The sequence below is a fragment of the Trichosurus vulpecula genome, chromosome 3 (assembly GCF_011100635.1).
Source record: "Trichosurus vulpecula isolate mTriVul1 chromosome 3, mTriVul1.pri, whole genome shotgun sequence".
Classification (NCBI taxonomy): domain Eukaryota; kingdom Metazoa; phylum Chordata; class Mammalia; order Diprotodontia; family Phalangeridae; genus Trichosurus; species Trichosurus vulpecula.
Genome location: NC_050575.1, coordinates 387,673,342 through 387,687,866, shown reverse-complemented (window position 1 = coordinate 387,687,866; position 14,525 = coordinate 387,673,342). Strand labels below are relative to the sequence as shown.

General features: G+C 38.3%; 1 protein-coding gene across 1 annotated transcript in view; it reads left to right on the top strand.

Moving 5' to 3' along the window:
• The first annotated feature begins 8,149 nt into the window (after positions 1 to 8,149).
• The window catches only part of CA5A (carbonic anhydrase 5A), a 47,078-nt gene continuing 40,702 nt past the window's right edge, over positions 8,150 to 14,525 (top strand). The window contains exons 1-2 of the mRNA XM_036748914.1: positions 8,150 to 8,472; positions 13,736 to 13,933. Coding sequence (XP_036604809.1) covers positions 8,316 to 8,472; positions 13,736 to 13,933 — 355 coding nt within the window. The 5' untranslated portion in view covers positions 8,150 to 8,315. The remainder of the gene's footprint in view (positions 8,473 to 13,735; positions 13,934 to 14,525) is intronic.

The window sequence follows — 14,525 nt, the reverse complement described above, 5'->3', positions numbered from 1 at the left end:
TATAAATTTGAGTCAGTTCTCTATATATTTGAGAAATAAGGCCTTTATTAGAGAAACTTATTGTAAAATTTTCTCATTTTCTGCTTTCTTTCTAACTTTGATTGCATTAGTTTTGTCTGTACAAAAACGTTTAAATTTTATATAATCAAAATTATCCATTTTATGTTTTGTAATGCTCTCTATATCTTGTTTGTTCCTCAATTCTTCCCTTATCCATAGATCTGACAGGTAAACTCTTCCTTACTCTTCTAATTTGCTTATGGTATCATCTTTTATGTCTAAATCATGTACCCATTTTGACCTTATCTTGGTATAAAGTGTGAGATATTGATCTATACCTACATTCTACCATACTGTTTTCTAGTTTTCCCAACAGTTTTTGTTAAATAATAAGTTTTTGTCCCCAAAGCTTGACCTTTGGATTTATCAAACTCTAGATTACTATGGTCATTTTCTACTGTGTCTTGTGTACCTAATCTATTTCATTGATCCACCACTCTAATTCTTAACCAGTACCAGGTTGTTTTGGTGATTACCACTCAATAATGTAGTTTGAGATCTGGTATGGCTTAGCCACCTTCTTTTGTACTTTTTTTTTATTAATTCCCTTGATATTCTTGAACTTTTATTCTTCCAGATGAATTTTGTTGTTGTTTGTTGTTTTTTTTTTTTAGTTCTATAGAGTAATTTTTGGCACTTTGATTGGTAGGCCATTTAATAAATCAATTAATTTAGGTAGAATTGTCATTTTGATTAAATTGGCTTGGCCTACCCATGAGCAATTAATATTTTTCCAATTGTTTAGATCTAACTTTATTTGTGTGAAAAGTTCTTTGTAATTGTTCCTGCATTTGTCTTGGCAGGTAGACTTGCAAGTATTTAATATTATCTACAATTCTTCCAAAAGGAATTTTTCTTTCTTTCTTTGCTGCTGGACTTTATTGGTAATACATAGAAATGTTAACAATTTATGTGTTTTATTTTATATCCTACAACTTTGCTAAAGGTTTTAATTATTTCAACTAGTTTTTTAGTTGATTCTCTAGGATTCTCTAAGTATACCATCATATCATCTGCAAAGAGTGATAGTTTTGTTTCCTCATTGCCTATTCTAATTCCTTCAATTTCTTTTTCTTCTTTCATTGCTATAGCTAACATTTTTAGTATAATATTGAATAATAGTGGTGATAATGGACATCCTTGCTTCACCCTTGATCTTATTGGGAAGGCTTCTAACTTATACCCATTGCAGGTAATGCTTGCTAATGGTTTTAGATACATACTGCTTTTCATTTTAAGGAAAGCTCCATTTATTCCTATGCTCTCTAGTGTTTTTAATAGGAATGGGTGCTGTGTTTTGTCAAAGGCTTTTTCTGCATCTATTGAAATAATCATATGATTTTTGTTTTTTTTTGTTATTGAGATGGTCAATTTTGCTGATAGTTTTCCGGATACTGAACCAGTCCTGCATTCTTGGTATAAATCCCACCTGGGGTCATGATGTATGATGTTTGTGATATACTGCTATAATCTTCTTGCTAGTATTTTATTCAAAATTTTTGCCTTAATATTCATTAGGGAAATTGGCCTATAGATTTTTTTCCTCTATTTTCATTCTTCCTGGTTTAGGTATCAGTGCCATATTTGTGTAATAAAAGGAATTTGGTAGGATTCCTTCTTTGCCTAATTTTCCAATAGTTTATATAGTATTGGGATTCGTTGTTCTTTAGATGTTTGATAGAATTTGCTTGTGAATCTGCCTGGCCCTGAGGATTTTTTCTTGGGGAGTTCATTGATGGCTTGTTCAATTTCTTTTTCTAAAATGGAGTTATTTACTATTCTATTTCCCATCTGTTAATCTGGGCAATTTATATTTTTGCAAGCATTCATCCATTTCACTTAGATTATCAGATTTATTGGCATATAATTGGACAAAATAGCTCTTAATAATTACTTTAAGTTCCTCTTCCTTGATGGTGAATTCATCCTTTTCAGTTTTTGATACTGGTAATTTGATTTTCTTCTTTCCTTTTCAAAATCAAATTAATCAATGAATTATCTATTTTTTTCATAAACCAGAGACTACTTTTATTTATTAGTTTAATGGTTTTCTTACTTTGAATTTTATTAATCTCTCATTTGATTTTTAGGATTCCCAATTTAATGTTTAATTGGAGACTTTTAAGTTGTTCTTTTTCTAGTTTTTTTTAGTTGCATGCCTAATTCATTCATCTGTTCTTTATTTTATTGATGTAAGCATTTAGAGATAGTACAACTTTGGCTGCATCCTATAAACTTTGGTATGTTGTCTCATTTTTGTTATTCTCTTTAATGAAGTTGACGGTTGTTTCTATAATTTGTTCTTTGGCAGACTTTATTCTTTAGGATTATATTATTTAGTTTCCAATTAATTTTTAATCTATTTTTCCATTACACTTTGTTAAATGTAAATCTCATTGTAATTCTCTTTGAGCTAATTCTTATAAGAGTAAAATTCAAGGGCTCCCACCCACCTCTCCCATTTTCCTTTCCACTGTAATAGCTCTTTTGCATCTTTTTTACATGAGATAATTTACCCAATTCAATCACTCCCTTTCCTCTTCTCCCAGTGCAATCTTCTTTCTCACCCCCTAATTTTGTGGGGTGGGGGGTTGGCTATCATCCCATCATAGTCAACTCACACCTTCATACTCTGTCTATGTATATTCCTCCTAATTGCCCTAATTGTGATAAAGTTCTTAAGAGTTATAAGTATCATCTTGCCACATGGGAATATAAACAGTTTAACCTTTTTGAATCTCCTATATTTTCTCTTTCCTGTTTAACTTTTTATACTTCTCTTGAGTCTTTTATTTGAAGATCAATTTTTTTGTACAGCTCTGGTCTTTTAATTAGGAATTTTTGAAAGTCCTCTATTTTATTAAATATCTATGGGTAGATTATTCTTTCTTTCTTTTTTAGTATTCTTTTTTAATTATTTATTTATTTAGTTTTAATTTTCAACATTTTCACTTCCATAAGATTTTTAGTTCTAAATTTTATCCCCCTCACTCCCCTCCCTCTTCCCCAAGATGACATGCAATCTGATATAGGTTCTACATATACATTCATATCAAATATATTTTCACATCAGTCATGTGGTAAAGAAGAATTAGAACCAATGGGAGAAATCACAAGAAAGAAGAAACAAAAAGAAAAAGAGAGAGCAAATAGTTTGCTTCCAGCTGCATTCAGACTACATAGTTCTTTTTCTGGATGTGGATAGCATTTTCCATCATGAGTCTTTTGGAGTTGTCTTGGATCCTTGCATTGCTGAGAAAAACTAAGTCTATCACAATCAGCCATCAAACAATGTTGCTGTTACTGTTACTGTGTACAATGTTCTCCTGGTTCTGCTCACTTCACTCAGCATCAGTTGATGTAAATCTTTCCAGGTTTTTCTGAAGTCTTCCTGCTCATCATTTTTTATGGAACAATAATATTCCATCACATTTATATACCACAGCTTGTTCAGCCATTCCCCAATCAATGGGCATCCCCTCAACTACAAATTCTTGGCCACCATAAAAAGAACTGCTATAAATATTTTGTTGGGTAGATTATTCTTGATTGTAATCCTAGCTCTTTTGCCTTCTAGAATATCATAATGCAAGCCCTTTGTTCCTTTAATATGGAAGCTGCTAAATCCCAACTATAGCTCCATGATATTTGAATTGTTTCTTTCTGGCTGCTTGCAATATTTTCTCCTTGACCTGGGAGCTCTGGAATTTGGCTATATTATTCCTGGGAGTTTTCATTTTGGATCTCTTTCAGAAGGTGATTGGTATATTCTTCCATTTTGTATTTTGCCCTCTGGATCTCCTTGGGGCAGTTTTCCTTTATGCTACCTTAAAATTTGATATCTAGGCTTTTTTTCCCATGGCTTTCAGGTAGTCCAATAATTCTTAAATTATCTTTCCTGTATCTATATTCCAGGTCAGTTGTTTTTCCAATGAGATATTTCACAGTTGCTTCTATTTTTTTCATTTTTTTTTGACTTTGGTTGTTTCTTCATGTCTCATGGAGTCATTAGCTTTAACTTGCCCAATTGTAATTTTTAAAGAATTACATTGTTTTTTTTTTCTTTTCAGTGAGTTTTTGTGCCTCTTTTATCATTAGGCCAATTCTGTTTTTTAAGGTGTTATTTTCTTCAGTACTTTTTTTGTGCTTCTTTTACTAAGCTGTTAATTTTCTTTTCACAATTTTCTTGTGTCACTCTTATTTCTTTCCTTGATATTTCCTCTACTATTCTTTTCTCTTTCCTTACTTCTTCCATAAATTCTTATTGTGCCTCCATTTAATTAGTATTTTTGTTTTAGGCTTTGCTTGTAGATGTTTTCATCATTTTCTTCTGAGTTTATGTCTTGGTTTCTCTACCACTATATAACTTTTTGTGGTTAAATTCTTTTTTGTTGTTGTTTGTTCATTTTTTCAGCCTATCTCCTGGCTTTGAACCTCGTGTTCAAGTTTAGCTCTGCTCACCTGGAGGTGGGGAGGTGCTGTCTCAAGCTTCAGGCTTTTTTGTGCTATTATTTTCAGAGCCAGTTCTGGGGTTCTGCAAGTCTACAAGATGATGTGATCAGGGGAGAGGTGTGGTCACTACTTTTCTGGTCTGTGTTCTGGTCTTTACCCAGGAAGGGCCCTCGCTCCCCTACAGTTGCAAGTGCTAACACTCCTCTGGGCCCTGGAACTGTGACCAGTTCCTCTGCTCTCCTGGAACTGCAAATGCTAGACCTCCTTTCTGCATTGGAACTATGAGCATGGCCCTAGCTCTCTTGTGACTGACCACAAGCATTCTTCTTCACCCTAGAACTGTGACCCAGAAACTGCTTATGGACAATAGAATTGCCAGTGTCAGCAAAGGGTCTCCTGTAATCTCTTTCTGACCAGTTGTTTGACCCCCTTATCATCTCTGGGATGAGAGCTCCCAAAGCTGCTGCTGCAGCTGCTGCTACTGTCTGGCCACCTCCAGAGCCCATCCCGGCTACATTCCAGGCAGTTCCCCACCCCTTTCCCCAAAGTGTCATGTATCTCTTCTTCGGACCTCCTAAGTTATCTTAGGCTGGAAAATGTCTTGCTCTCACCTTTTATTGTCTGTGTTGCTCCAAAATTTGATTTGAGGAGTTTTTTTAATTTAAAGTTGTTTGGAAAGGAATGCTGGGAGAATTCAGCTAGATTACTGCCTATACACCATCTTTTATGGTTTATTTTTGAAAGTTCTATTGACACTTCTTGTTTTTACATCCAAGTAATTTCCAGGCATACCTTCCCCACCCCACCCACCCCCACCCCAAGTAAGTATTCCCTTGTAAGAAAGAAAAACAGCAGAGGAAAAAAAATAACCAACATAACAAATGGGTCTGACACCCACAGCCCCCTTTTGTTATTCAATGAATGTAGGGTGGTGAATTTTGTCACGTCCTTGGCTAAGGTCAAGAATGCTTTCTTTCAATAAGAGAGGAGGAAAGGAGGGTTGTTACAGAAAGATGTGTCCCCAGGTAGAGGATGATGTGAACGAAGACTTTAAAAGAAGACCCATAGGGCTAATCTACCTATCTACAACATTCATTCCCAGCACTATTTTAGATCCAAATTTTTTTTAAACACAAAAACAGCAGGGATTAGGGAGAGATATAAGTCTAACCAAAATACTATTAGCTTAGAAGTCTGAATGGTTTCTTTCTCTTTCTTCCTTCTTTCCTTCCTTCCTTCCTTCCTTTCTTCCTTCCTTTTTTCTTTCTTTCTGTCTTCCCTTCCTCCCTATTTCTCTTCATTCCTTCCTTCTCTACTTTCTTCCTTCCTTTTTTCTTTCTTTCTGTCTTACCTTCCTCCCTATCTCCCTTCATTCCTTCTTTCTCACTTTCCCTTCCTTCCTTCCTTCCTTCCTTCCTTCCTTCCTTCCTTCCTTCCTTCTTTTCCAAGCTGGCCAGCTGAAAGGTCCCAAAGAGATAGAATATACACTTAGCAGTCTTCTAGTCTCATGGAGTCAGGAATAATTAAAACAATAAAAATAATGATAGTACATAAAGAACCATAGCATAGTCCTATTCACATAAATTAGACATCTCTGTATTTGTTTTTTTGTGCATTTTAACGACCCAAGTGTTCAGACTTTGCAGTAGGAAACAGAATGGGACCATACAATCATCAACTGAGAACTTAAAGAGACTTTGGAAGGCATATAGACCAGAGAGGTCAAAAACCCAGCCTATGTGGCATATGGGATCCATAACACTCCTGAGTCCGCGATGAATCAGATTAAAATGTAGTTCCTATCATATTTTAATATGCTGGCAAATTAATTAAAAATTATATATATATAAACATATGTGGTTTTCTAAGTCAATATGCAGCCTGCAGGAATCCTTATGTACAGTTTAGAGACTCCTGTTTCTATTTGAGTTTGACACCTAGACCACCTACTTCTACTTTACAGATGAGGAAATTAAAGCCCAGAAAGGTTAGGTGACCTCATGCTTGGGGGTGGGGGTGGGGGTGGGGTCAGTGCTTTTAATATCTACCTTTAGGGTGGATCAGTCCTAACAAAAGAATGTCCTTCATTTTTCCAGGCATGCAGATTACTGAAAGCCAATGTTTTTCATGAGCCTTTAAGACAAACACCACGTGCTCAAATATTTGCTTGCCCTGTATTTTACTCAACCTGAATTAATCTGGCAAGTCTGATGATGATTGGACAGAATGGCTGGGACAGTCTAGCTGAGTAACTTTTAAGCATGGTAGCCCTTCCATTTGTTCGTTCATTCACTCGCAAGCATTTGCTGGGTCCCTACTATGCGTATGGTGTTGATCATAGGCTCATAGATGGAGAGCTGGAAGAGACCTTAGAGACTATTGAGTCCAACTCCTTCACTTTTTTAAAGAGATGAGGAAACTGAGGCAGACAGAAGTTAAGTGACTTGCCCAAGGTCACACAACCAGTAAGTGTCTGAGCAAGGTTTAAATTAAGGTCTTCCTGACTCCAAGTCCAGAATCTCTTAAGACCACGACTTAAATGACTAATTCTGTCAAGGGGATTTGTCAGAGCTGCAAGGGACCCCCAAAGTCATCTAGTCTAATCTCCTCCTTTTACAGATGAGTAAACTGTGGCACACAGAGAATTGATGTGACTTGCTTAGGGTAACACATATAGTAACTGTCAGTTTTGAAACCAGGTCCTCTGACTCCAAATTCAAGGCTCTTTTCTCTTTTCCAGAGGAAGTAATTTCCTACAGACAGAAAACTTTCCCACCTGTTGGTATTGTTTAAACTTCCTTAACCAGAGACAAAAATTTTTACTCCCTCCCTCCCCTGCTTCAGAGATGACTTAAAATTCATATTCCTTTGGGAAAAGTAACACCTAGACTTAAATTCACACTAAGGTATAAATGACTGACATGTTGCCTTTCCACAAAAAGAGGTTTTAATATAGATAAGAGATAAAGAGTCAGAAGGGCTTGGCTAGAGAAGCAGACTAATAACAGTAGAAAGTGAGATGAGCTTAGAGTGGTGAGTTTGGAGTTACAAGATGAGTTCAAATCCTAATTCTGCCATTAGCTTACTTGTGACCTTGGCCTCTATGGGCCTCAGTTTCCTCATTTGTTACAGGACTGCTAAAATCCCCTTCATTTTAGGATCTATAATCACATTATCTTGTATATCTGAAAAGAGTTGGGGGCCTTGGACACTTGAAGAGGAGATAGGGAGAGGTGAGAGAAAGGAGAAGCAAGGCAGACAAACTTTAGGACTCATGATTTGGTTTCAGTCTGGCTCCATTTTAAGAAGGTCATTTCTTGAGTGTCAAACAATAAATTTTTCATTCTTTCTAAGTGTTTGATTTAGAGAAAGTCTTATCTTCTCAAGATATAGTGTAATTTCACTAACAGCTAGGATCATACATCCCCTAATTTGTTTTATATCCTTCCTTAAGTCCTCTTCTGAGAATAATTCACCCCATTGTATTGGCCAATTAGCCCATGTTGACAAAGCCAAAGGACAGAGATACAAATCAGACCTATACAGCCAATCCCCGCTGTCCTGCTCCATCCTCAAACAAAATTCAGTGTCAGCCTGGGGTGAAGGGTCAGGACAGAAATAGTTTGAAGATTAACTATTTGGCTTTGAGATTTGGGTGGCCTTCTGTAAGGTGTAGGAGGCGTAGTCCAGCTTGGGCATAATAATTCTCAAAAGGAGAACAAGTACGCATCCATCAGATACAAACCAGAATGTCCACTGAAGGTGCTGTGAAACATTGAGGCTCAAGAGTAGAACAGCCCAGAATGTCCAGAGCCAAGATCTTGGCCTTCAACAGCCTCAGAGGTTTGAGCTCCCTGTTTTTTGGCAAACAGGTGAGAGGAAGTTCCAGGTGTCAGCAGATGATACCAGAAAGAACATGCACTGGGGGTTCCTGTGTTCTAAGAAATAGGAATAAATCCTGTAAGTAAATGTGTGGTTGTTCTTGAATTGAGAGCAGTGAATATTCATGAGAATCCTCTCTAAAATGTACTGACAAGTAGTGTCCTTCTTCTCCACTTAATGATCTCAAGTGAAGGGGAATTTACCTCCTCTTGAGACAGCCTGTTCCACTTTGGGACAATTCTAATGGTTAGAAAGTGGGTTTCCCCCCCACTTCTCTCATGCCAAAATTTGCCTCTCTATAGCTTCTAACTTTTGCTCTTCATTCTACCCTCAGGGGTCCATCCTGACAAGTGTAACATCTCTTCTAAATGATAGCCCTTCAAATATTAGAGGATAGTAGTCATGTTCCCTCCAGGTCCTCGTCTCCAGGTTTTAGCTACTCCTTATATTGCTGGCCTCCAGGCCACCTGCCATCTTTGTTACTCTCCTTAGAACATGCTTGACAATTTCCTTCCTAGGATGTGCTTCCTAGAATAATACTCCAAATTTGTGCAACCAGGGCAGAGTTCACTCAAATTATCACCTCTCTCACTTGGGATACTATGCTTCTTTTAATGTGTAGAATTAGGTTTCTCCAAGCTTATTTCCTTAGCTGTAGAACCCTGATATTCATGCCACTTAGAACACAGAGCTGTTACAAGGACTATATGAAACCATAAGGTAACAATTATATTGTGATTCTAGGTCTTCCATGTGGGGACCTTCTGTTCTATCTAGGCTGGGCTACCTCTTGTCCCCCAAACTTATCTTTTATTTTCTCTACTCACTCCTTCTGATCATACCATTCCATCTGAAAGACTAAGAATGCATTAAATTTTTGGATTATTCTGTGACACTGACCTTCTCTTCTTTTCCCCTCAGAAGCTACCATTGCATCTATGGCAGGGCTTTACTTTCATCCTGATGATGCTACCACACTACCTAGCTGAAATTGTGCTTAGTAACTTCCATTTGTACTTGGAAAGATGGGGATGAATGGTTGATTTATAGGTTCTGCCATATGGAAAGAGTCCAGGACATGGTTAAAATGGGTATAATATTTATTCAATGAATACTATACATGGGGGCTGGAGATACAAAGAAAATATAGAATCTTGGACAATAGGATATAGACTGTGGTCTCAAGAAGCTTATAGTCTAATGGGGTAGGGGATAGGTAAAGACAAGGCCACAAATAATTCTGATATGAGGAAGATGGACCCATGCAAAACATAATGAAAAGTTTGAGGTAATAAGTAATACTTTCTCTGTGGGGTACATGTAGTAAGGGAGTTCAGGAAGAGCTTCATGAAGGAGGAAGCCCCTGAATTGGACCTTGAAAGAAGAATAGGCTTTTACCAACAGAAATGGGAATGAAAAGGACAAAGGAGCGCATTACAGGTTTGGATGATGGCATGAGCAAAATCATGGAAGCAAGGCAAGTCAGGAGTCCAGAGAGTAGTACCATTTGCCTGGATTGCAGAGTATATAAAGAGGAACAACATGAAATAAGTCTTGGGAAGATAGGCAGAGCAAAATTGGGTGCAGTAGATAAAGCGCTGGACCTAAGGTCAGGAAGACTCATTTTCATGAGCTCAAATCTGGCCTCTGACACTTTCTAGGTATGTGATGCTGGGCAAGTCATTTAATCCTGTTTACCTCAGTTCCTTCATCTGTCAAATGATCCAGAAAAGGAAATAGCAAACCCTTCCAGTATCTTTGCCAAGAAAACTCCAAAATGGAGTCATGAAGAATTGAATGTTACTGAACAACAAGAAGTATCCCTGGCAAATCAATTAACTTCTCTGTGCCTCAGTTTCCTTACTTATAAAATAAGATTGGACTTGATGGCTTCTAAAATCCATTTCAGCTCTATGATCTTTTGATTTTTTTAGATATTGTTAGAAATATATGTGGGGGGAACATGTGGACTAGCTCAGACAAAATTGTGAAGGAGGGAAAAGTTTGTTTTTTGGGTTTCTGTATCACCTCCTCAGCATCTGCTTTCCCAGTGCCTCATACCCTTCTAAGGCCAAGTATCACCCCCTGCCCTCCACCTCCTGTGCCCCTCTTTATTTAGTACCACCTCTCTCTGGTTCCCCAGTTGGGCATGCTTTCCCTTTAGCATGGCTAGCAGACGATAGGAAGAGAACGCAGTCAGGTGTTTTGATTTCAAGTCTGGGTCTCTTGGCACTAAACCCTTTTTTATTGTTGGCTTATAGTTTGACAATATGGAATTTTGTAGAGGTGAATATTCCCTTCACCAACAAAGGTCATGACTCCTCTGTAATTTAGTAGAAGATTGTGAATTATCACTGTGGCTAAAAGATTCATATCCAGCTACCAACTTGGTGATGATCCTCTCTGAATTGAGCTAGGATGGTCCTTAGAGAGCAAATAATCAAAGCATGGCCTCGTCCCAGAAACCTTTCCATGTCAGAGCTTAATCGTTGTTGGCACATCCTTCAAGGACCTAGGTTCACTGCCATACTATTCACTTTCAGGAAAAGTTAGAGTACAATTTTAAAATAAATATATTTGAATCGATTTAATTCAGCTAAGTTGTTATTGCTTGTCCTTCATTCCCAAAGAGGACTTTTTTTTAACCCAGCCTTAATCACCGAATGGGCATTTCCTCAGACAAACTGAGACCTACAAAAGATCTTAGATTTAAAAGGCCAAAGTCTTCCACTGTGTCTGGGGCCATCTCCAGTCTTGCTTGTTTGCTGGAGACAATGAGACATTTCCTGAAAGCTCCGCAACCTAAGAGTCTCACCCTGTTACCCTCTACAACAGGACCCTCCCTGGTACCACTCACTGCTCTGGCTCAGTACCTTTAACCCTCTTCCTTCCATCGGCTAACTTTGCAAGAGAACAACAAGGACCCTTCTTGATTCTTTGCGAGTAAACATTAATAGTGGCCATGTACTTCATCATCTTGGGTCTGTGCTCATGTTATCCAGGGACATTGGGTACCAGGAAAGTCCACCCAACGTGACCAAGTTCTGTGAAAGTAACAGTAAAATAAATCAAAATGATGCCTGAGACATTAGCAATGGATGGCAAATAAATCCGAAAGTTTGACAGAGAGAAAAATGGTTTTTAAGCAAGAACCATAAGGAGCAGGCAATAAGCTCTCATCTTGAGTTAAAATGCCTTTCCAGTCTTGTTTCATTCATTCATTCATTCACCACTTATTAAGTGCCAGCCAGTGTGCTAAGGATTGAGGATCTAAAGAAAGAAGAAACAGAGAGGCCCCCCAGGAGTTTACCTTCTATTAGAAGGAAACAACATGGGCACAGAAAAGGAAGTACAAACTCTATGTGTATATATGTTTGTATATGTATATATACATGTATATATGTGTATGTGTGTGTGTATATACACACATCACCTAACCACTGCTAGCTTCAGTTCCCTCAACTATAAAGTGGGAATAAAAATAGCATCTACCTTGCATGGTTGTTGTGAAGCTCAAATGAAATAATACTTTTAAAGCACTTAGCAGAGTACCTGGCACACAGTTGGCACTTAATAAATGCTTATTCTCTTTTCTTCCTCCCATATATGAACATACATGTGCATATATGTATGTGTATGTCTATATGGATATATATATACACATATGTGAATGTATACATGTACAAAGTTGGTGCAAAGTAATTTGGGGGAGGGGAGGTTGCTAGCAACTATGGGGATCAGGCCTTTTAGCTGAGCTTTGAAGGAAGGGATTCTGACGCAGAGTCGAGGCTGTAGCACGTTTGGGGGATGGGGTGTGTGTGTGGCAGTGGTGGCGGGAGAATGACAAGCTTCTGCAAAGGCACTGAGACAAGACATGGAAAGGCTGAAATGAAGAATAGCAAGTAAGGTCAGTCTGGCCCGACTGTAGAGTGCATGAGGGATGGGCCATTGGGCTAGAAAAGTGGATTGGAGCCATGTCGTGAAAGGGTTTTAAAAGCCAAACAAAGGAATTTATATTTTTTCCTAGAGGTGAGACGGAAGCAGTGAAGCTTCAGACCTGTGCTTTAGGGATACCAGTGACCATACTTGGTATGGCTTCCTCTAAGTACTGCTCTCTGGACCTGACCGCCATCTCTCAATTCCGAGCCTTTGCACAGGTGTCCCCAGGTGTCTCCACGTAACCTCCTTCCCTCTGCCTTCAAGAATCTCTACCTTCCTCAAAAGCCCATCTCAGGCTCCATCTCCTGATACCCCCATCCCATGGCTATTTATTTCTCCCCCTTAAAGTCGTTTATACCTTATATCTACCTCTCCACAGATGGGTATTATCTCCTCAATTAAGAATGTAAGCTCCTAGAGAACAGGAACTTGGCTGTTATTTCTTTGTATTCCCTAGAGCCTAGTACAGAGTAGGTACTATTTCCCTTAATTCTACTGAATTAAAAATTAACTCTTGAAAGTTAGAAAAGCCCACTATACACGTATGTATGTGTACATATACATATACATACACACATGTGTACCTGTCTATCTATCATCTATCTATCTATCTATCTATCTATCTATCTATCTATCTATCCGTCTCTGTCTATCCACCTATCTATCCATATCTATCTATCTGTCTATCTATCTATCTATCTATCTATCTATCTATCTATCTATCTATCTATTTATCTACCTATCTGTCATCTATCTACCTAATCTCACTTGAGCCTCACAACCATTATGATAGGCAGGTATTGTTAGGCTATCTCCATTAGTAAATGCAGAAACACACCTGAAGAAATGTGAAGAAGTGACCACAGCTACTTGGTATCAGAAGTAGGATTTGAACCCAAATCTTCCTGATTCTAATTCCAGTCCTCTGTAGTGTACTCTATGTTGCCCTGCCAAATAACAGGCACTCCGGGGATGAGGGCAGGGGGAGGGGGAGGGAGAGTGTGCATTGGGCGGTACTATTCAATGTTTAACTCCTGGCTCTCCAAAAGAACTAGGTAAACATGACCCACTTTTAAGCTTAATCTGCATTATTAACCTGCTCTCCATCACTTTCTAAGCCCAGAAATCAACATAACAATAAATCAAGATGTTTCCTAGTGTTTGCCAGTTTGCAAAGTGTAAATGCTCACAATGAAAATTTAACAATCTGTCCTCAAGGCAAGTCCCCACAATGTTACCCTGATTCCTTTTCTTTTAGAGTGTTCAATTTCTGGTCTGATTTTACAGAATCCAAATCCAAATGACAGCTTGGTTTGCCCAAGGTTCTAATGCTTCAGGTTGGCTAATGGGGTGCTTGGCAGAGTGGCTTTATCAACATGGTCTACCTTTCTCCGGGTTATAGTACATCCGCTCTGGAAGAGCCCCATATCGGTACCAGGAGGCACTCAGCAATCTCCTATCAATATCCAGTGGAGGGACAGTGTCTACGACCCTCACCTGAAACCCCTGAAAATCTACTATGACCCATCCGGTTGTCTTCATGTATGGAATACAGGATACTTGTTCCAGGTTGAATTTGATGACTCTACAGATGGGTCAGGTAAGTAGTAACTTGCATCTAGTGGTCTAATCAACAGTAGCCATTTTATCCTCCCAGGTCTCCTTCTTCCCTGTTTCTTCATGTTCCTCCCTGTTTGTAGATAGTAGGGAGGCTGGGAGGAAACTCTGAGACTGAGAGTCTATACTTGAAGATGTTAAGAGGGCTGAGAAAGGCCTCTCTAATAAAGAGAAAACTTGGCCTTGGGTCAAGTTATCATGTACCTTGATCAGTGGTCTTCAAACTTTTCTGATTGAAGACCTGGTCAGTAAAAACATTTTGAGTATTTTGAGCATATGTATATATTTACTTAGAGAAGCTAGGTGGCATAGTGGATAGCGTGCTGGGCTTGTAATTAGGGAGACTTGTCTTCCCGAGTTCAAATCTGGCCTCAGATACTTACTAGCTGTGTGACCCTGGGCAAGTCTCTTAACCCTGTTTGCCTCAGTTTCCTCATCTGTAAAATGAGCTGGAGAAGGAAACGGCAAACCACTCCAGTATCTTTGCCAAGAAAACTCCAAATGCGGTCATGAAGACTTGGACATGACTGAAACAACTGAATAACAAATATATTTACTTATTTATTAATAATGTG